The sequence below is a fragment of the Rhopilema esculentum genome, chromosome 19, assembly GCF_057945365.1.
Source record: "Rhopilema esculentum isolate cy_ngs chromosome 19, ASM5794536v1, whole genome shotgun sequence".
Lineage (NCBI taxonomy): Eukaryota > Metazoa > Cnidaria > Scyphozoa > Rhizostomeae > Rhizostomatidae > Rhopilema > Rhopilema esculentum.
The window spans coordinates 7828274-7852255 of NC_142833.1; the positions used below are offsets into that span (position 1 = coordinate 7828274).

A 23982-nucleotide genomic window follows, 5' to 3' on the forward strand; every position below is an offset into this window, starting at 1 on the left:
TTGTTAATCTTGTTGCCTATACAATGGATCTTACAGCGGATGATACACTATATAAAGAAGTTTGGAGAGCTAAACATGGAATCTCAATGCAACGTGAACTGAAATACTGTTTATCACCATAGCATGGGGTTAACTGCTTTACTTGAATTTATCTTTGCAAGCCCTTGAATGTGATGTTTGTTTATTTATGGATCATGTTTGGATGAATGTCTTTACAGATACAATATATTCGAGGAGTACCCATCATAAAGTGACGTAAACTTCCAATACCATCAGTTGGTCTTTAAGATATTAAGCAAAGTTGTTTTGCTCAAGCTGTACGAGCCGTCTTAAGAGTAGTCAATGATGGCTTTCGGTATACCACAGAATTATCTTTGTGTAAACATATTAAAAGTTCCTTTTTCGAGGGTTTCTGCAAGTTCGAAATTGGAATGTTGTGTACTGAGCTGGAACCAGAGTCTGAGGTTACGAAAAAACACTTGATCAACTGCAAAATTTTTCATCAAATATTTATGTTTATGAATGCTCGAGGGAGAGTACATCTCCCCCTGCCTCGTGCTCCGAACTCTCTGCCCCGTGGCACACGTTGGGCGCCATATGTAATGATTTTGGCTGAACAGAGTCTGGGCTAGAAAAAATGACTCTTGCTAAAGATTTTATATTGATTAATGAATATTCGAGGGAGATTACATCTCTCCTTGCCCCGTGCTCCAAATTCTATCGTAACCTTTTGCAATGCTGGTACAGAAACGCATGACAATTTTGCTTATACAAAAACGTACCCAAGCTTTTAGAAAACAGGGAACTGAAACAAATGGTGGAATTTAGCATGCGACCTGGTCTGGGAACACAAATGTTCTGATTTATAATGTTCAGAATGTAAAGAACAATCGAACTATTTCTAACAAGGGGGTACTAACAAGAAGCGGTGCTGTGATGTCCCTTGTTAAGTTTATGCAAAAAAGTACAGCATTAATGGTGACTCCAAAGTTTTCTTGATTAAAAAGTGTGAAATTTTAAACGAAAAAAGCATTGTGTTCTATTTGTCAATTATAATGTGTCATAATCGCACTACGATGAAGTCACTTGATTTGAAACACATTGCGTTTCACAATGTTACATATTTGCATAGAGTACCAAAACGCATATGACACCGGCAATGCCATATTTGGAGAGAAGAATGGACTCATCAAGTGTCCCGGTGCCAAGAACCCCAATAGAGTCAAAGTTATATCCTTCATGATAGAAAATATCTTTTAAAAAATGGTTTATATGATTCAAAAATTGTATTTATGCATTTCTATCGAATAATTTAACAGGTAACTGAGGGAGATCCCTTGGTACTGCTGAAAGCACTTTTTCTGATATGCCATTTATTAAACGGAGTAAATATATCACATTTTCTGATTTGTGATTGAAAAAAATCTATTTAGAAAACAGCGAATGGCGGCTGAGCCCCCGCTAAAAATATTGTCGAAAACTTGTACCTACATCCAATAAGTCCCCATTGATGGCGCCGTGCCATTGTCCCTCCACCGTTGATCCAACAAAATCATGTGGCATTTCGTAAGGCTGTAGAGGAAGAGTCATTTTGAGGCTCGGTTTATCATACACAGTTTCTTATATAATAATGCGTTTCAAACAACATAATCATCATTACAAGATCTGTGGGTATGAAAATGTGTACAGGGAATAGAGTTTTGCGTCAAATGAAAATCTTGATTCCAAACCTAAGGAAAGAGGCTATAAATTTGATTTGCTCTGCTAGACCAATTAGCAGATCTTTTGTAGAAATAATGGCCGAGTCTTTAAAATTGCCTCACTTTCACCAAAATGCCTCTTTTTCAAGCGTTTTCAAGTTCACTTTGAGAAACGAAACATTTTGAACATCAAAGCAGATTATGAATCAGTGCAGATGCTTCAGTCATTTTTTTTTCATTTTCCATCAAAAAATTTTTTGATGGTACAAAATTTTCAAAATGGCTTGGAAAAAGCAGAAATTTCACAACATATAAAAAGTTTTTCATCTGAAAATCCTCAGAGTATATAATGCAAGAAAAAGGGTCTTAAAAGAACATGATGGAAAATATATACCCAGTTTTGGATCGCAATAGGCCGATCAGAAAAAAGGCGAGCACTTGATAGGTATCGTTTTCCAATCAGTACCGCGGGCCTACTGAAAAATGTCCAAGAGAGAAAAAGAATTCCTTCTGTCTAAACAATAGCGGCTTTTTCGTTGTGTGTAGATCAATTCCAAAACTGATAGATGAAAAGACGATCGGGCTCTGCCAAATCAATTGTGGACGTACCCAACCCAACGACAGGGAGATAGGATAAAAAACAATATGTTCCTACAGGCACCACGGAGCGTTGAAAAAAATTGGGGGTCTAAAAAAGTGCAGGGGCTCAATCGTATAAAAAGAGGCTTTATTGGTGGTTCACTTCTTAATATTTTGCATTTCTCGCAAAAAGTGGAAGGGGGGGGGGGGGGGTTAAAGCCTCCTCCTACCCTGCTCCGCGGTGCCTGTTCCAACGCAAGAAAACTTTCCCCTCTAAAAGAGAAAGGTGGGGCGCTTCTATGAAAGGTATATAAAACTAATTATGGTTTCTTTTACCCACTTCATTTATTTATGCTACTTACAACTTTCGTAGCCTCTTGAAACGGAAGCTGAAATTCGACCAGCCCACGATATCAAAAGGGAATATGAAACAAGGTCCAATTGCTTTAGTGGCTAACCACCGAGGGCGAAGACCGTAATCTCTCAATAGCTGAGATGACTGTCAGCGATTGTGAAAGTTCTCCGCCCACTTCTAAAGTTATCGCGCGCATCCCTTATTGTCTGCGATCATTCTCGTGTAGTTCATTCATGAAATTGTGTCGGCATGTGCCAGTACTACGGCAGTAACGAAAACAATCTTGCCGCGTAGTACTACACGGGAACATTGCTGTACGCGCTGCATTTAAAGCAGGCTTCGCCTAGGTTAGTACAACTTCTTTTTGTTGACAAGATATTGTGTTTCTGAGACCATTTATGTTTTTGTTTTTCTGTGCCACGGAGATAAGATTGGCCGCTCTCGAAGTCATATAGTTTAAGGCTGTCGTATTTATGATTTATGTATTGTTTTGAAGACCTCGTGTTGTGGTATTCCTCATAGTCGCGAAAATCTTTGTCATTATGTTAACATAACTGCGTAGAAAGCAAAACTGATCCCAAAAATATCGCAAATGAAGGCTTTTGAGGACTCGTGTTTTTCAACGTCTTATAATATGTAAAATGACACCAGTTTGAACCAGTGTTGTCATCAAAATGTGGCGGGCTTTGGACTCTTGCCAATCGAGATGTACGGCCCAAAATTCGTACTAAATTTTTTAACACTTGAAAAAATGTTTCAGAGGACCGAAACTGTAGAATCTTATCAGGTCTTCCCAAAACTTTCATGAGTAATGGGACAGACTTTGTTAAAACCTTCCTACCCAAAAAGCACGGGAGGTGTAACAGGATATTATAATCAACTGGAGTCATTATCTATGTCATAAAAATTTAAGTACATGTTGCTTTCGCGAGACGTTTGCTGAAGTTTCATATTTTGCCCATTTTCGAACAGAGTACAGAGCAATTAAATTATTAAAAGATTAATGAAAATTTGTATCTTTTCATCATTAATAAGGGGGGCATCTAAAGCACTGCATCACTGGTTATAGCCAGTGGTGTAGAACCTCGGGCCCAGAAGGGGTTCAGGGGGGGTTCAGGGGGCTAAGATGTAGGATACTTTCAATACCTTTACAGTTTTCATTCCTAAACTATTTTTGCTAACCTCCTCTCGTTTTCCCCATAACAATTTGTTGAACGCTGTTTTTGTTCTTTTGAAGTGACCAAAATGTTTCTCAGAAACCAGTTATCTTCAAGATATTCTGCAAGTTGGAAAACTAATTGTTTCTTAGTGTAGGTGGTTTCTCAGTATAATAAACTAGATTAGAAATTTCAGATGTAATCATTTGTCCATGTAAATCCGGGGTTATATTAATATAAAAGACAGTAGGGTTGAACTGCTCAATAGATCCTGCATTTTCAGTTTTCAAGCGGATTCATTTTTTAAACGGGGTATTAATTTCACATTAGTTATTTAGTGAAAACTTTGTAGCCTGATTCTTATTGGATTGACCTGAGTCAGTCTTTGGATAATTCTTCACTTGCATCGGTTTTTGTCCTCACCCCTACCCGTGCCCATATCAAGTAGGAGAAAGTGAAGGAACATCGTAAATGAAAAACCGGTAGAAAGCTAACTGAAAAGGAATGATGACGTCATAGTTTGCAAGAACATAAGCCCATAAGACAGAAATTGCGAAGTGCAAATCAAACGACCTCTGACATGATTGGATCCTTGAAAAAAAATTTAGGCTGCGTTTAAACCAGACAGGTGCTTATTGGAATCCTACTCAAATGACACGGTTGGGGTTTCGATTTGCATGCACATCGGAATCGAAACTAGCCTGCGCGCAGACTTTAAGAACTTAGAGTCTGTGCGCAGGCTATTCGAAACTGCAACCTGTACCGACTTGGGATCATATAAAAGAAAAAAGTTCCAATTTGGAGCCATTCCGAAAGGTTCCCGCCTAAATAGGTGAAACGGTTCAAAATCATTGTTCCAGATGAGCACAGAAAGGAAAAGACGCTTGTGAAAATATCATTACGAAGCTGTAGCATTACTGAATTTTAGGCATCAAAGTTTGGTTCTTTATGTTATTGACATTGTAGTCCAATGCATTTTCGAAATAATGTTCCGGTTCCGCGTAAACGTGCTATTGTAAGGTTCAATACAGTCTTTTATTTCTTTGCGGAAGTAAAAGGGACATGTTACTACCCTTTCAAGGCCCTGTTTTAGAACCGACAGAGAAGTTGATTTGAAAGGACTGGAACACCCCTCCTCTCCCCACCCAACTTTTCCGATGGCTAAATGTTGATCATACTTTTCCTGGGACACTCGACTTAACTGCGCAATAAAGAAGCTTCCTTTTTAGAAGAATGGCAGGAAGTTTCTTATCAAATGTAAAAAAATTCGATCAAGCTGGAAACTGTCTGTCCACAGCCAGCGCCTGCTTCTAGCAGTGGTTTGCGATGTTAAGATAAAACACCCCACAAAGTCAATCATTGACTCATTTCTGAGTTTATGAATCAGAAAATCATCCCTGCTGCGCGCGGCTTGTCTGGATTGTCGACCAAATTCGCCTTGAAATTCAGGAAATGCGAAAAACAATGGAACAGAATCAAATCTCAGCGATTTAGAGCCTTAATACTCTTATAAAGAAAGTGTGTATGGAGCAGCCCCCTTTCACATGATTCTACAAAATTTAGATTCTTAATCCCTAAGGTCGGTGTAATTTTAAGATTTCTAACAAATTGCGAGTCTGGAATGAATTGTATATTTTGGTGACTTGTCTATTGGCAAATGACAATTTGGCTTGATAAAGGTGAATTGGTGATAGGAATTTGATGCTCCACTCCAGATCATTAATAAACAAAGAATGGTGGCGGGGTTAAATGACCATCTGTATATTTGATTAGATCTACCGTGAGTTTCAGCAGTGTGAAATGGGAGGAGCGCTGCTTTTTGTTATAGTCAACTGTGACAGGAAATTTACCAGACTATTATGTAGAATATACAGCTTGACTTTGTTCCTGTGATCGTTGTCTATGTTTTTATAAATGGTACCCCACACTGCATGTATGGTGTGAAAAAGGGTAACGAAATAGTTTCATATTGGGGAAAGAGCCCAAGTAAGCAAAAAAATAAAACCTGAAAAGCGCTAAGAAGTGTGAAAATAAGGAGGTATTCTGTAATATGTGTGACCTGACGTGATAAGTAAGTTCTTTCAACTCCTGCAGCGGCCATGAAATTAAAAGTTGATTATGCGATGTACAATTGTCTTAGAAGCCTTTTAGGTCAATTTGTAGTCAAAGCAGCCCATTTGTGTTGCCCAGCACAACTTTGTGTCGCTTTGTGAGCATTAGATGGAACTTTTTATTAACTGAAAGTTTCTTTCATGATTTTAGTCACTACTGAAGGGACGTGAAAGACTGGATGCAAGAAACAAGAAATAACAGAAATGAATCAGCTTGAGTGTAATTGGTGTGTTCTGATCATTCTTCTCAGCGTGCTAACAAATGGTAAGGTTAAGATTTTATCTTCGTGCAGGGCCCATTCCAACTCTACCTCACCCTAACGCGCATATGTTAACAGGCAGCTTACTATCGTGTTTACCAGCGGGCCTATCTACAATGCAACACAAATGTAAAAAATTGTAACTCGTCTCTATGAATATACTCTAAATATCAGCCGCAATTAGAGTAATGATATTGACTTAAAGGAGAGACAAAGTGCGAGAAGAAGGTAACATTGTCTTTGAAAATTTTGCTGATAGTTTAAGCTATTTAGGAGTACGTCGTTACAAAATCGTATTTATTAATGAAACTAGAAGCAGGTACCTTTAGACATTAAAAAAACTCTACTATAGCATTCAAGCTATCAAATTGCCAACACTTACTGTACACAATTGTCCCTTTGGTTCGCTATGAAGTAACAAAGTCTCTTTCATGAAAAGAACGTCTTTGCCATGTTTATCTCGCAAGCGAAAACACTTACTCGAATATTGATAAACTGTACCCTTTGAAAACACAATACATTGATCCCTTTTTGTAGGGAATACAAGGTTCTTTGGTGTAAGTCTTGTCATATGCGAAACGATATGACAAGTAAACGATATTCTGTAACTGTGAATATGAGAAGGTTATGTAGACACTAGGTTTGCTGAGCAGTGGCGGAGAGTTGATTTTTGCTGAAGTATTAGCAGAAATAAGAAAATCCCTTACATAACGCACACCTACTATGATCCTCTTAAGGGCATCAAATTCAGGGACAAGGACTGTAGGCTGTGCTATTGACCTGAAAATTTAACGCGAGGATTGTTTTGTGGTGACGTAGTAGCAAATGTTAAGATGTCCGGCAACTATTGTTTCTCGAACCTAGTCATGTTTAGGGCCTGGTACTGAGCCTATTTAAATAGTCGGTGTTTTAATACTTTTTTCCTGTAACCAAAGATATATCTATAAAGAAATCTTTATTGCTATTCGTCAAGCACATAGACGGTTTCACGTCGAAAGATTTCTTCCTGAACATTTCATTAGATGGTTGTGTTATCTGATTAGACACCTCGATTCTTTTAATCTCTTCACGCCTTAGATTCAGCGATAGAATAAACCTTTGGTGCATTGTTAGGCCAAAGCTTTGTATATTAAACAGCAACATTGTCTTTATTGTTTAAAACAATTGCTCGTTGTTCACTTCGTCGGTAGGCAACCACCTATCTACAAGCAGTGTCTTTGATTTTTGGTTGATTAAGTTAGCTTGAATGAAAACTGCGATAAAGACGAGCAAATTAATGCGATAATTACATATGAACTGTTATAAAAGATTTAGATATTCTCAGCAAAAACAAACTATGGCTGTTCTATTGAAGATATGATTTGATTTGAGATGAAACGATACGGTGAAAGTGTTCGGCTGTTTTACTTTTAAATAGCTAAATAAATGGTGGTATTTTGCCAAAACTTTTCTAGCCTCATGTTTCAGGTTGACCCGCAAAAACTGACAGCAGCCTGAACTGAAAAACCACTAAGCTTTGTGATTGTACCACTTTATGACATGGTCTTTGACCTCAGATGTTGAACTTTGTTGTCACCTGGTTTCGTTTTTGCTTTTGAATGCAACACCTATGCAACACAAAAGTATGCAAACCTCAGTCATTCTATAGTCAATGAAAGGCGAAGTTTTGATTTGAGTTTCTTATACCATAAGGGTTAGGGTGTTTTATTTATTTCTTATTACTCAAACAGTAACGAAAGTATTTAGGGCTGATCAGATTATAGAGAATGAATTTTGAAGAGGAATAAAAGCTTTAAGCTCAACCATTAAGTTTGGATAACATGTCTGCTCTTTTTATAATAACAAATACAGGCGCCGTAGTCATTGAGACTGACAGAAAAACCGGTCAATAACTGTTTTACATGGAGCAAAAATCGATACCTTCAGGGTTCGAAACATATCTTTGACAATCTGTAATCGCAGTGTGCAGTTGTTATTTTGTTTGTTTCTTTTTCATGCTCTATGAAGGTGAAATTCTAAATCGAAATGCGAGTTTCCATTGTTGATTCAGAGCAAAGGCAAATATTGCAGATTATTGACTGCCAAACCATTCTCCAACTCCCTAAAAAAATAACATTGTTTGACAAAGTCATTTATTTGCATCTCTTATTTTTGCCTCACCCCCTCAAAATTTAGTTTAGGCAATTGACGACTTGTAGCAGAGAATTCGAGTACTATTGTTATTTGTTATATGCATGTTAAAAGTGAATTGGTTTGATATAAGATTGATCTATGGCCTAGTTCCCAGTCCCTGTAGTGCTCCATGCAGACAGCCTGCCATTGATGGTCGTCTATTCATTAAATGCATTGCTAAATAGCAGGGAGCATTGGAGTCAAACATATTTTTCAATCTTAATGCACTTCTGGTAACTTTTATTTTGACTTCCTATGATAATTAACTACTTGAAAGGTTCCTCTTTATCTCCGACAAATTCATGATAAAGCCAGATTTATTATAAGCTCTAAGTTAAAAGGTTTGATTCATGGGCGGCTGCTTTGTTTCAACGTCAGACGGTGTTACGACAAATAATGGTGCTCTTTTTATCTATTGGTTGCATGAATCAACCAATTATGCTGCCAGAGGAGGTAGCTTGTGACGTATGCAAGAAGAGACATCCTGTCGATTTTATTTCCAAGTAGATAGAGGCCTATTATTTGGAAGTTAAAAGTTCCGCTTGGGTCAATGTTTGTATTTGAATGGTTGCCAGTGCTCACCTCAGCATGACGAACGTTGAGTGAGATGAAAAGACAACGTGAACACACGAATGTTTGTAATCAGATTATATTGCTTAATATTTGGCATACATGGGATTGTTTCCTTTTCAAGCAAAATGCACCCCTTGAAGCATCTTGCACAATGGCGGCCATACAAAGCCGCGACACCTTCCCCCATCAGGGTCTTGATCCGGAGAGGAGGATCTTTGGTCGCATGGTCCCCACAAGGGAGGTCATTAAGGCCGATTTCCACTAGGCGAAATCTGAGAACATGACACCACGCATGCTCACATTGGCAAACAATTCGATTCGCGCGAAAGAATTCGCCTAGTGGAAATCAGCCTTTAGTTTCGTGGTTTCAAACAGGGTAAAATATGCTGGGAATGAAATGATGTACTCCTTTCAGCCCAAATAAGTGAACCAAAACAATTCATATTTATTGGTATCTAACTCTCTCTTCCTCTCCCCCACAAAGTTGTGCATCCCCTTTAAAATCGTATCGAAAACGAGTTGTTTTGTAGCCGCCTAGGGTTGTTTTTTTGGTGAATTTTCAAACTTGTGGGCAAATAAAGGATTTCTCACCTACAGCGATTTCACTGCTTACATGCTAATAATTTTGGAAGAAATTAAGAACAACTTCAAAAGTTTTGGAAAAATTAAGACCAGCCAGCCTGAATTTCAATTTACTGGTCTTTATAATAAAAAGTGAACTCTGTTAGACGGGCTTACAGGCTTAATGATAGCAACTGGAGAAGGGTTTTTGGAGTATTTCCTTTATTTGCATGCCTATGCACTAATGCAACATATATCATTTCACGATTACAATTCCATATGTGTTTGCTGTATCCTATGCACCGCCCCTTGATCGTCAGGATAAATGTTTGCAAAATGTGAGAAGGTTTGATTGTACATTAACTGAAATAAAATCGCGCTCTGAAGCAATCTGGCTCATTTTTGAAAAAGTGTAAACAATGAATTTTTAATTATTTTACATTGCTAAGCCTTGATCTTTGATGAAGAATCGGTTATTCTAGTTGCAGCCTCAAAAACCTCTAGATCTTTGTGCTACCTTATTGTTTATGTTGCTATTGTTTTCAACTTATTTTGATGTTGTTCTTGTCATGTTCTGTTTGAACTAATGATAATCGCATATAGCCTGTCCGTCCTGAAAAGAGCTGAGTTTCTGAAGTCAATGGACTTTGCTGGTTGAGGAATTGGGCATTTTTTGGAGATTTACAAACATATTCGAAGGAAAATAGTTTTGTTAAATATTCAGCAAGATTTGAATTGGTGGCGGTCACTTGGTGAAATGTTGGGGGGGGGCAAGTCTATTGTTTTAAGATGACGTCATATTTCCCCATTGTTGTAGAACAAAAGGTCATTGTATCAAAAAATAATTGGGGTAACCGCCCGCCCCCAGGTGTTCGCCATAGATTTGACTAGCTATCTTTCTATTTCAGGATTTGCTTACCCAGCAGACCAGAAGGAATGCGGAGGAGCATTGAGTGGCTTATTTGGCCGCCTCAAATCCCCAAACTTCCCTGAGAAGTACCCAGACAATCTAAGATGCTCGTGGAATATAGCTGTTCCAGGTGACCTAAACAATTATTCAGTTAAAATTTATGTACATTTGAAAAATTTATATTAAATGTTTCATACAGACCTTTTAATACAAGAAAACCTGATATTTTGCTGAGCCTCTATATTCTTAATTATTTTATTTTGAGCCTCAAGTCATTCTTAAATCATTCTTAAACAAGGTGTAACTAAATTGAAGAATAGTTTTAATGATTTCATGATTGTATACGTCTTTTCAAACATTTAGCGTTCAATTCGCATTTGCTTTGCTTTAATTTCAGCGATTTTAAGCCTTAATATTCTTATAGACTATATTTTTATATAAACTTATATAATAAAGGTAGAGGTGGTTCTGGGGGCCCATCTCTACTACTAGCCCCTTAGTTTTATCTATGACCATGACAACAAACCAAAACTCAGATTTTGGGATAGTTAGAGGGCCAGGGAAGCCAACCTTCTGATAGAAGATGGCACCTGATGATGATATAAAGAAGTGTGTAATATACAATTTCCTGAAGGTTGTTAAGTGTTTCTTTAGTTAATCTAGATTATATTTCTCTATCGAAAAAAAATAAGGAAAAATGCCTTATCATTTTTGTAGGTCAAAACTTGAAAGTATCGTAAAATCGTAAAATCATAGACCACGCTGTCTTTAAGGGGAGCTTTTTGTTCACCAGTGAAAATTGTCAAAATTTTAGTCAAAATTTCCGATAAGTATTTCATAAATTTGCATTGAATTGGAAAATAGCAGTTTCTGATATGCACTTAGATATGAGATGTACGAGACTTGAAATGGAACGGATTCAGACAATCTTGAGTTGTTATTCTTTACAAGCCTTGGCTAAACACAAGCTCAAAAATTTGCAAACATCATTCAACTATTATCAGAATTTAATTTGCCTCCGATTATGATTTATTAAAGAACAATAAAATTGATGTTAACCAATGATAGATCTAGAGAAGCACCTTGTAATGAAACTTCGAGTTAATAGTGCTTTTTCGCACATTGAGCAAATACATCGAAAACACTTTTTGAGTAGAGTAGATCAGTAGTGACGTCATGGGCATTTTTACTACTCTTCCCTAATCATATCATTGTAATTTGGCCTTTGTAATAAAGTAACGGTAATAAAATAGTGTTAGTTGTTCATATACCATACTTTTAACTGATTTTACACATTTCGAAGTATTAAGGTATTCTGTTGTGAAATTTCAGGTTAGCTTCATACTCTAAATTCAAATAATCCTAGTGAGATGTTCATGACTTTGTCACATTTCCTTAACTAAAGTTTGAGTATATATCTTTTAACTAATTCTGATCTTCATTTGCAGCTGGTTTTTATATAAGCCTCAACTTCACCCAGTTCGACACTGAAAATTACGATGGGTGCGAGTATGATTACGTCGTTGTTAAAGACAAGAACAACACTGTTGGCAGATTTTGTGGCAATGAGAAGAAGTTGGATAGCAATGTACCACGTGGGCCGTTGTTCCTAAAATCAAATCGGGCAGATGTTCAATTTATCACTGATCATTCCAACGAGGAGATTTTTCATGGATTCGAAGCACACTTCGCAGCAAACGGTAATTCCTTTTCACATAAAATATTCTTCGGAAATCTATGGATCACAAGACAATTTTTCTTTTCTTTTGCACGTCTTATATCCGATGCAAATACTGGTGTTAATTTTTAGTACATCAGCTCGCCAACGCCCAAACATTGAGCCTAATCATATGCCAATTGCTAGGGACTTTTGCTAGCTTTTTAGGGTAATTGCTAACGGAGAACAGGAGTAAATCATCAAGTTAATGAGACAACCTCCCTCCTTTGGACCAAAAAGCTTGTGCACTTAACGTAATCATTACTACGCTCTGTCCACAAGACAGGGACGACCCACTCGCAAGTTGAATTTGGCCAACATTTTCAGAAGCCCAGCCTTTTAGTGCCACGACACGTGTTGGGAATGCGCCAATTTAAGAAAGATTCAGTACCTTTGAAGAAAAAATGTAGACTTGATGAAATCTTCTATCGTGTCAATCGTAAGCAGGAGCATAAGAGGGCGTGGCGTATCCAACTCCTTTGTTTCTAGATTGTCTCCTGGAAGATGATGTGTTGGTATCATTGACGTTTTCCTCAGGGTTGCCAGATATGATTTACAAAAGAAGATCAGACTGGTAGACAACTCAGGCCAAAATACTCATAAAAAGGCCAAATCAAAAAATATTTCCCAAAAAAATTCTCTGCACATGCGCTGTTTATATTTTTACGCATGCGTCTTTTAAATAATCATTTAACTCAAATAACATAACTTACTTTTTCTTTAAAACAATCCTCATCTGACAGTTAGGATCTATTTTGTGTGGCACATTTTAAATGGCACATTTTATTAAATGGCACATTTTATTAAATGGTACATTTTATTAAATGGCACATTTTATTAAATGGCACATTTTATTATTAACGCCTGGGCATTAATTATAGAGGATAGCCGTATCTGATGCGCTGAGTTGTCAGTTATTCTGATTGCCTTTTATAAGTCGATGCTGTGCGATAAATTTGTTTTAATGACATTTTTTAGATAGTCTTGGTACCAAAAACCGTTTTGAGACAGCAAATGACGTCAGATTTCTATGGAGCATATTGTATATAAAGTACATTCATTTTTTGGTATTTGCATGAGCCACAATTGACCGAAATTTGCGCTAACATAAAGAAATAGGATTCAAGAAGTATTTCCTGTCGATTAGTACCTGCCCCTTGTCATATTAGTTATAATCGTGCTAAGAACATTCTACATTATTGCCAAATTCGGGAAAAATCAGCGAATGAAATAACTACTTAAATCATTTCGATGAAAAAAAATGCTCCGAGGCTCTACATTTGTTCAAAAGACTTTATTTACTCAAAGTGGCAATCTTCCAATATTTCAGGCACGCGTAGATTGTGCGAAAAAATCAACAAGTCAGTATTAAAGGATTTTAGGAATATCGGGTTGTCGTCTTGGCTGCTCAGTGGCTCGTGTTGAAGACTTTTTCTACGAAAAGGAAGCCATAATAGGAATTTTCATTTAGGAAGGCGTTCCCCCGTTTCCCGTTGCATTTGAAACACCTTGAGAGATAGAATGACTTGTGTTTGGCCCGCGGCCCTTAACACTTGTAGCTTTGCAGCCGTGAATCAAATGTATCTGACGATCGCATTAAGCGAGAGACTCGAAACAGCAACTTAGAACCAGGGCCGCAGAGAGAATTTTCGGGCCCCTGAATCAGGACGAAAGACTAATAGTAAAGCATGCCTAAGGCAGACGCTTCTAGGGGTATGGGAAATGCTTCCCCAGGAATTTTTGAAAATGATGATTGCTAAAATAGCTCTGATGGCTATTTTGGTTGCTAAAATTGCCATGGTGGCTAAACTGCTCTGGTGGCAGTGGCTTAGACTGAGGGGGGTTAGAGCAACCCCCTTTAGGGCTAAACTGCTATTTTTTCGGAGAACTTCTGGTCTTGTCGGTACTTTAACACGGTTGTCAATGTTTATCTAATTGCTTTGTTTTGATAGGAAAGAGTTTAAAGCTAAATAAACATAAGAATATCTGAATATATCAAAAGATTTATACATTTCAGTTCACATGTCGTTATGTTATGTTAAAATTTATGAAAGCAGTATAAATGCTTGGAAAATCAAAGTTTGTCACCCCTCCTACGAATTTTCCTATCTACGCCATTGTCTGTTGGCTCTTACTTCTGTCTGCTATTTGATATAATTTGAGCCTAACTGATATCTTAACATAACAATGCATAAAAATGAACTTTTCTTATAAATTTTAAAAGTCTCAGAAAATGAAAAACGTTTGATTCTAAAACCGTATAAAAAGAGGCTTTTCTGGTAGTTTGATACTTAATATTTGGCATTTTTTGCAAAAAGGCTAGAGCCCCTCAGCCCCCCCTGCTCCGCGGTGCCTGCCGGTAAACAGAAATTTTCATAAAATGTATCTAAATCTACTTAGTGATTATGCGTAAAAAGATCAGTAAGGCAATATAAACATAGCTTAAAGAATAAATAAATGCCGGGATAAAATGAATTTGGTCAAGTCTTCATCTTTGGTCTTGTCATTTATTGTAACTACCAACGTGTCCGGTAATCATGATGCATGCCAGGCAGTGGCATAACAAAGTTACCTGAAGCCCTATAAAGAAGGTTGAGATAAGGCCCCGATGTAATGATATTTAATGCAATTTCTAGGGGCCTTTTTTGATCGGATCTACTCAGCTGTCAAATTAAGATGCCTAAACTTAGTTACTCCACTAACATCATACCCCTCAGTTCGAAGTTCGCGACAAAGCTCAAAACATATCTTTGAATAACTCCATAATCGAAAACTGATGTTTTCTTTTTACAGATGTGGACGAATGTACACGAGACAATGGTGGATGTATGCATTTTTGTCACAATTACATTGGTGGACATTACTGCACTTGCAAAATCGGATATAACCTGGCAAAGGACAACAGGACGTGCATTGGTAAGTACTCAGCTGCTTATCGTTTATAGAAAATTGTATGTTGCACAGAGTTGTAAAAGATCAGTCAGGAACTATATTTGAAATAGATTTATAGGGGGCAGTTGAAACATCGACATTACCCATCCTTCTGTCACTATGCGTGCAATAGAGGTAAAATTTCATCTTGGAATTAAAGAGCACGTGCAGTAATGATTGTGATCAATGCGCATGCACGACTCTGAGACGGGGGTCGCTTGTGCATCTTTCTCAACGACTCAACGGCTCAACGATATGTCCTTCTTTCTGACATTTGTGAGACATTTCATTGACAACTTGTATTTGTCAAATGAGAAGTAACTGAGGCGCCGAAAAGTATTTGTTTCAAAATTCTTGAATGTTCTATGTAAGATATAAAAGAGCCTAATAACTGTTATCATCATAGTCTGTTTGTTTGAAATTCAAATGATCTGCTAATTTCATAAATAAAGAAAGCTTCAATTGTATTATTGGCTTTTAAACTGCTGTTTTTCATAGTTGAATGCAAAGGCAGTGTTTTGAAAGACAAAGAAGGTTACATACAAACACCAGAATACCCGAATAATTATCCACCTCATGCTGATTGTGAATGGAGCGTGGCTGTAGAGAAAGGATACTCAATTGTCCTTGAATTTGAAGATGTGAGTATAGCACACTTTTTTATTCATAAAACTACAGTAATTTATTTCTCAAAAAGTAGTCAGAACATTGGCATGATATGTAACAACAGACTGTTTGGCACACTTATCGCGAAGAAGGTTTGGAAGGGCCTTGTGGTTGTGTTGGGTGACTCTCTTCCTCAATGCCAACTAAGCACCCTTGGGCAAGTTTTCGGGAAGCCATGGTCTTATCTTCGATTGGTCAACACATGGGCTATTGCTGGGATTGTCAGCACGAACCACACTTGGACAAAGCTCTGCACACTCTCTGCACATACAAAGGGAAAAAAGAAGTTTTATAATTTTGAATTTTGACTTTGGAGAATTTTTTCAAGTCATGGCAATTTTCCGGCAAGAGCTAGGTCCACACACTACACCACCCGTCCCCCTCCACCTCCTGCCCTTTGGTTCTAGGCACGGCTCTTAATATAGCAGTCTTGTTAGCTACGTCTTATACAAATTACATCCAATCGCTACCCTCTCTAAAATATTGCTTATACATACCACTAATGTCAAAGTTATTTATTGTTACTGAATGTTACATTTCCATTGTGCAGTTCAACATCGAAGAGCACCCAGATTACCTTTGTCCATATGACTGGTTAAGAGTTCAATTTGCTGATGGTTTCAAGGCTCTTTGTGGGAAAAATCTACCTAAAAAGATAGCTTCAAATACGAACTGGGTTGTCTTGAATTTTCATTCAGACAGAGATGAAAACAGAAAAGGCTTCAGAATACGCTATTATCTTGAAAGTAAGTTTCATTGTAGGACGTATATCAAAAGATGTGTTTCAGATGTATTGACTGAAGCATGTCTATCAAAAAACCTGGTAAATAATTGTTTTTTCGATTTTTGCTACTCTATGCAAATCTTCATGAAATTTGTGCTAGAACTTTTTAAAATTTGAAGTTAATATTTGCCCATTTGCCTCTTTGCCGTCGTGAAATCAAGCTTCTACTATTGGCATAATTTTAATTCCTGATTTCTATATGCTATGCTGGCAGAAACTGTTCGAAGCTTGATCGACTTTTTGCCATTTGCACCACTTACAGTTGGTTCTATTATAATAACCATTTTATATACCAAAATCAGTTCCCAAATTTGAAATTTTCAGTGTGTGCTTTTTAACGTATGAAGGAAAATGGAGTCTTTGCTTTGAGGTGTCAAGTATGGTGCAAAAGAGAATTTTCAGTTTGAAACTGCTGTCATCTAGTCAATTCTTCCACTAAAAATACAAATACATTTAGCTTCCTGACGCTGAAAATAAACTTCGAAGCAAGTAGAAAATGTATTGACCACCTACGTAGAAATTTTGTAAGTTATTCTGATACAAAACCAATATTTCCTTGAAGAACATGTAGTGGATATATGAAGCTTTTCTGGTTATATTGGGGTTGAACAAAAAAGAACAAACTTGGGGGTAACCCCATGCAAACAAGAATATGATGGTTCTGAAGTAAAATGCTCTAATTGTAAAGGCTCTAATTTTAAATCCAGGTGTCAAATGCCCGGCCATCTCGGCACCAGCGAATGGGAAGATGACTGGCAAGACGACGTTCTCCTTTAAAGACAGACTGTTCTTCGAGTGTTTGCCAGGCTATGATCTAGTTGGTAGTCGGGTGATAGAATGTCTATCTGAAGGACAATGGACAGCGAAGCCTCCGCATTGCAAAAGTAGGTTAAGCGTTAATGAATTATCCTATGCTTAATGTCATTTATATGACTTCACATTCCGTTATTTTTCTGTATCTGCATTTTGATAAATAAAAAAGAGTAGAAAACTTAAACAGAGTTATTCAGAAAGTTTGCAAGAGTGGCATTCAAAGCATAAATGGCTTAATGTGTTTTAACATAATTCTTTTCAGCAATTTTCTAAAGAAAATAATGATATAAAAATTAGTTGTGAACTTCCGCAAGGATTTTGCTTTGGTCCTATTTTCTTTAATTTTTTCTAGTGATGTACTTTTTGCATTAAAGTTGTGTAAAATAACTACGCAAGGCTCTTATTGATACCTGCGTACTATTTTCAGGGCCCTCGCTGTAAGGGAAACAGGAGAAGGTGACGTGACACACCCCCTGGATAAAAATCCATTTAAAAAAATCGTTGGCAATTTTTCAAGCTTTTCGGCGAATGAAAAATGATTTTCCCACTTTGTTGGCCAATTGGGCCAGGAAGATCCCTTTGAACACAATATCCAACGATAGATCGTGATTCTAATGTTATAGAAGATTTTATCAGGATGCATGACAGTGAAAAGGAATATTAGGAACTGCGAAGATAATCTCTGATCGCTGCAAATTTACTTTGATTTTTAGACCTAATTCTTTTGTATTGATTGGTAGAATTTCAAGTCCTTTGCTTGAAATCATCTGACTGTTTGATGTAGTTTTAATCGCTTTTTGGGACTAATACATGTTTCTTATTCATGGATATGTTTTTTTTATAGTAAAATCTTGTGGAAAGCCTCCTGCACCATTCGGTGGAAGCATCGTAGGAAACCGTTTCACATACCGCAGTAAAGTACATTATTCTTGTGGAGTTCTGTACAATCTGGTTGGTCAGAATTCAACTACCTGCTTGGCTAATGGTTCTTGGAGTGGAGTAATGCCAAAATGTGCACCAGGTGAGCAGGGAAACGTTGCTACTTAGATTCCAATCACACAAGTCTGGAAGCTCGATATTGAAAGTTTTCTGTATATTTAGTTCTTTTCGTTCCCTACTGATTTTGTATAAGAAAGTAAGATGCTAGATTTGAAAATTTGTCGAAGGTACTTTTCAAGCGGCCTAAAATATCATATTTCCGCTCAACTGAATAAAAGTCGTACAATTTATATTGATTATTTGAGGTAAGCAAATTAAAAACTCAACGAGTAAATGAAAGAATATTTCAGATTTTTTTAGAAATTGTCTTATCGGTCAATGTTATGTGATGCGGGTTCGACGCGGTTGAAAGTGTGAAATTGAGTGACGTACAACTAGATTCATTTACACGATCTTTCATTTTGGCAACATGCCAAGCTTTTTTGAAGATTAAAAAGGAAGACTCGCAAATCGATTTTTAGACGCTCTGCATCCAATGAACGTTATCCAAAACCCTCCAGTCTCCCTTCTCCTAGCTTACTCCAAGACAATCGACTGCAAAATTCATAGACCAATAAAGACAGAGAGAACGTCCCTACCCATTGAAAGATGCTACAGAAATTGAGTAACCTGCAGTCGTTATTTTTTGTGAGAAAAAGAATGAGCCAGCTTTTGCGGATATAATGGTGTAAAGTACGGGAAAGACTTTCTCTAAACCCACTCTCATCGGACATAAATCTTTAAAAATTTGCTGATAGGTCTTCCCTATGCCAGGTAGTGATTTTTTCTTTTGTTGATGGCAGCATAAAAGTTTGATTAATAAAAACGAACTTAAAAAATTTGACTGCTCAATTTTGTTTATTGCAGTTTGTGGAAGAACCAGGTTTCCGTCGGATCGAATGGACTCGTGTCGGGGACGCATCGTCGCAGGAAACATTGCTAAGGTTGGCTCTCACCCTTGGATCGCAGCTATCCATAGAAACGACAGAATTGTGTGCGGAGGAGTCTTGATAAATGATGAATGGGTTTTAACAGGTAATTTTGTATTATTAGCTTATTCCTTCGAGTATGCGCCCCAAGAAAAAATGCCCCCTCGTTAGAGTAGGGCAACTGTTGGAAAGTATGAAGATCACAATTAGCACAAGTCTGAAATCGCCGGTACATTCTCACAAAATATCTTTTTTTGATTAAATCGCAGCTCAGTTAAAGGCATTGAGTCATGGTAAATAGGCTTTCTCTGTAGGGGGTCATTTGGTTTCGGCGTGATCGCTGCTGTTTCATGTGATATTGGCATCCGTTGTTGACAACTTGCTATTGATGGAAACTGTTATGTTAATCAGTACAAGGTGAGTTCATGTGACCAGTTCAAGGTCAACCAATAGCATCGCAGTCATGGAAATCATGACTCAGCGGATTTTGGCAATTTGGGTATACCCAGTCTATTTATCATGACTCAATGCCTTTAACATTCTGTTGTGTCCACTTAATGGTGAAAATTGTGAATCTTTGAAATAATTTTTCTGTGACTAGAAAATACGTTTTGAATTAAATTGTATTTTTGATTTGTTTGTCTGTTGCTGTTTTTTACATGCTCCATACGATTTCCATTCGTTGTAAATATCCGCCCTTTTGATGGATATGTGTATATGGATATGGATTCGATGGCAAATTCAGGAGTCCTTTGTAAGAAGTTTTAAAAATGAGTAAAAGATATTATTTGAGATAGCATCACACGGATAAATATCCTAATATCAGAATTTCTTTTTCATATAAGAACACGTCAGAATTTAACGGGACCCATACTATGTAAGTATGTTCACCTTTTCTTGCAGCTGCCCACTGTATTACTGACCGAAGAAACGCGCGGCTAATGGATCAGCGGCAATTCTCTGTCTCACTTGGCAGGCACCGTAGACATGAAAATGGTGTGAATATTCAGAAATCAAGGGTAAACCTTTTTCTTCATATTTTATGATTGACAGTGTTTCTGTAGCCAAGGAATACAAATTATTCACTCTAGAAGATGTTGTATCGATAAAGTAAGAAAAAGAAAAATTTCCGAGTAAATCCATATTTACATAAATCCATATTTAACTAGGCTTGGTAGAACTTTTGACCAAGGAGTACCCAAAGGATGCTTTATCGCTGCTTTTCTTTTTAAGCATTGATATTTGGGATCTTTTTTAGGAAGGTATCGCCACAATGTAATTCAACACAACTCACGTAGCCACAACTAAGTTGAAACATAATTAATTGAAGTAGATACATAATGAATTTCAGGCCTTGATATTCAAGGGACCAAATCTTCTAAGAAATAGAAAACAAGCAGGAAGGACATTAATGAAGAAATGACTGAGATTTCCTTTTGATGTTTTGCTCATCAAAGACTTTCAAGTTCGAGCAAATTATCTTTCTGCTTTTATAATCAACAAATTAGTTACGTTGCTTTGAAGAACATTAATGATTTTTTATGGTAAAATTGGTAACAAGGTGTTGTCGTTTTCATCGATTTTGATGGTAGTTTCACTACACTCGTTATTAGAGCTGATGAAATATTGAACTGGTCAAGATGCTAATTTTTATTTATTTTTCTCCTTTGGGAGCTGTTTCTTAAGATTTGACATAAGAGTCCGATCATATTCTATCATGTACACATTTTCAGCATTTAAATTGTAAGGTGCATAAGTTTCAGCAGTGGAAGAAAATTGAAACGAAATAATTCTAAGGGCCAAAGCGACGAAATTATCTTAATCGATGCACAATAACGACTTGTGCCCATATGGAAGAACTCTAGGAAGGCTGTATGCAATTGATCCTTATTGTCACCCGTAGGAAGTTTAAAACCAATACCCGATGTGTCACCTATTCAGCATGAGACCGCCCCCTTGCAAGGTACTGTGTTGATCAGAAGATGACCAACTTATAAATCTCCAAATCTTGATTCATGATATCAAAAAGGAAGAGTTGTGCGTATGTGCGTCAACTGCAAGCTTACACTGTTGAAGAACTCTTAAAGCTAAAGCTTTAAGGTTGTTCTTAAAGCTTGAAGAACTCTTATTTAATAAATTGTACAAATTTTAATTGCAGGTTGCCCAGATGATTAAGCATCCACATTTTAACCATACAGCTTTTAATGCTGATATAGGCCTCATTCGATTGGACAGGAGAGCAAAGATGACAGATTATGTGCGACCTGTATGCCTTCCTACTGAGAAACGGTACATTTCATTTAACTTTGAAATTAGATTTGAATGTTGCTTCGATTATCTGTAAATCTGCAGGCAGTCCCTTTTTGGAAATTCAATCCAGTAGCTGGCTTAATTTCTGATGTACATATTGGTGCTGGCGACAAAGCTACTGTCAAAATGCTCTGTTTGTTGCAGCTTTCCAATTTCTGTTGAATCACATTAGCTTAATTCACAATAGCTTGAAATTAGGGTTTTTTCTTTAAATTTTTTCTTTACAGCTTTTACTTTAGAGGCCAATTCAAAGATTTATAATTTGCCATTGCGGATCGCTTCAAAAGTATTCTTACAATAATATAGTCTTTCAATTAGAGATAAGGAATGCAAGAAGACATAAAGAGAAACAAAAGAGAACAATAACTAATAACTTATTTCCAAAAGGGGCTATCAATACCCATTTCTGAATTTACATCGTCAGCTGGGAAATTTTGAGAAGATTTAACGAACGGACACAAAATTAAAATCCTGGTATATTTTCCAAAATGTTGTTTTTACAGCAGAGCAGGAAATTTAACTATTTTTCCGCCATAAGGATAGTTGCTGATATTCGATAACTTAATTATTAGAAATGAAAGCAAGCAAGAGAAAATATTTTAAGGGGTGGAGGTAAGCTGCATTGCTTTTTCGAAGCTGCATTGCTTGTCTCCCCAACGTCTTTTTCACAGTAAAGTCTCATCGTTATCCAATGACCTAATAAAGATTTTCTGAAAATAGTCAAAGTAACATTATTTATATTTGCAATAAGAAATTTTTTAAAATGATTTTCCTGTAGGCTGGCTTATCGATTTTATTTCTTTTCAGAGAAAAAAGACTGTTCGTTAATCGTCGTAACGTAATGATTGCCGGCTGGGGTTCAAACGGGACGGGTTATTCTGAGATCCTAAACGAAGCATGCATACGGTTAGTGTCAAGAAGAGACTGCGCGGCATCTTACGCCAAGAATGACAATATTGCAATTACAGATAAAATGATCTGTGCTGGTAATATCGGAGGAACTAACGTGTGCAAAGGTGACTCTGGTGGTCCTTTGGTGGCCTATGATGACGTAGAGAGGAGCTGGATCCTTGGTGGAATTGTCAGCTTTGGTAGCCTAGCTGAGTGTGGATCAAACTATGAGGTGTTTGCAAGGGTCACGAAACTCTTGCCTTGGATCGGAGAGCACGTACTATCTGACTTGGACAAACCATTTCAGTAAAGTTATAGCATTTTAGACCGAGAAATAGTCTCATGAATATTAATTAATCTAGTTTGTAAGTAACAAAAGCTAGATGAAGGAATTTTCTGGCCAGATACAGGTATGTATTTAGTCTAAATACAATGAAATGCCATGTTCCCAACAGTTGTTATAAACCTATTTAGAAAATCTAAGAACAGATATCATTTAGAAAGGATTTCGGCTTGCAAGTGCAGGCTTTAAAGTGTATTTGATGATTTTGAATTTTTCCCCGTTGCCCTGCAGAGCGAGAAAGACATGGGATGAGAACTGTGTGTGATGACAAAGGCTAGTCATCCCAGAAATAATAGTGAAATTTTAATGAAACAGTAAAGACAGCAACGTGATTTTCCGGAAGCAATATGTTTTTCACTTACAAAAAGATTGTCCAATGGTCATACTTAGGCCAGCATTCCATTCAGTTTGTCTATATAATGATATGTTTTAAAATAAGATCCTGTCGTGGCGTGGCCCGTAACAAAAGGCATTGCACCATCTGGTCTCGCCAATCGAAGCACTTCAATGTCAATGAGTGAAATTAAGAAATGTTTCAAAAACTCTTCCGACTCTCATTCCGGGCCATACGATGGACTAAGGTTTTCGTCTCTAGAAAATCGAGAAAGCCATAAATGATTAAGTATTGGCATGTTTTATCTTCGTATGGATAAATCCTTCTTTAAAGGCCTGAAACTTTTCAGGTTATAAAACAGAACGATATCTCAAATTTTACAAATTTCAGCTTTATCAGTAAGAGTTCGGGATTCATTCAGAAAATATAACATATGTTTTCCAGACTTAGTTCCAGAATTCTCAGAGACAAAAGTATTCCTTTATTGCTGTAGAAATCGTAATATTTCGGCTTAAGATATGTGTCTTCGTGGATGTAAAAGTTACAAATGCCTAAGTTGGTAAAATAGCACCTAGAATATATAAGCTGTAGTATTCATTCTGGTATGAAATTTGATGAGTTTAGAGGATTTCTATGAAAGTCGGTTTTCCTTTCGTGTCGCAGATTAAAGCACCGAGCACAAAAACGCCATTGCCCTTTTAAAGGCTCTTACGCAACCGGCATGCTTAGCGGCAGCTGTCTTGAGAAATTGATTGTGTTTTGTATTTTCATGCAGTACGATATTAGGCCGGTTTTTTTAATGTAGCCGCAAAGCATGCTGGTTGCGCAAGACCCTATAATCAGTTTGTTTCGTATCATTTCATCAATAGCCATTTGATTTTCTAGAAGAACTTGCAGCTGACAATTCA

The 23982-nt window shown here is 37.1% G+C and overlaps 1 protein-coding gene across 1 annotated transcript; it reads left to right on the plus strand.

The window, feature by feature from the left end:
* Positions 1 to 2821: 2821 nt before the first annotated feature.
* On the plus strand, positions 2822 to 23697 carry LOC148957972 (mannan-binding lectin serine protease 1-like). Its single transcript, XM_089114096.1, has 13 exons — positions 2822 to 2981; positions 6054 to 6167; positions 10377 to 10508; positions 11827 to 12078; positions 14889 to 15011; positions 15525 to 15667; positions 16243 to 16438; positions 17184 to 17360; positions 18134 to 18310; positions 19135 to 19302; positions 20100 to 20215; positions 21355 to 21485; positions 22314 to 23697. The coding sequence occupies exons 2-13, from the start codon at positions 6107 to 6109 to the stop codon at positions 22705 to 22707; spliced, it is 2070 nt and encodes a 689-aa protein (XP_088970222.1). The 5' UTR covers positions 2822 to 2981; positions 6054 to 6106; the 3' UTR covers positions 22708 to 23697.
* The last annotated feature ends 285 nt before the right edge of the window (positions 23698 to 23982 follow it).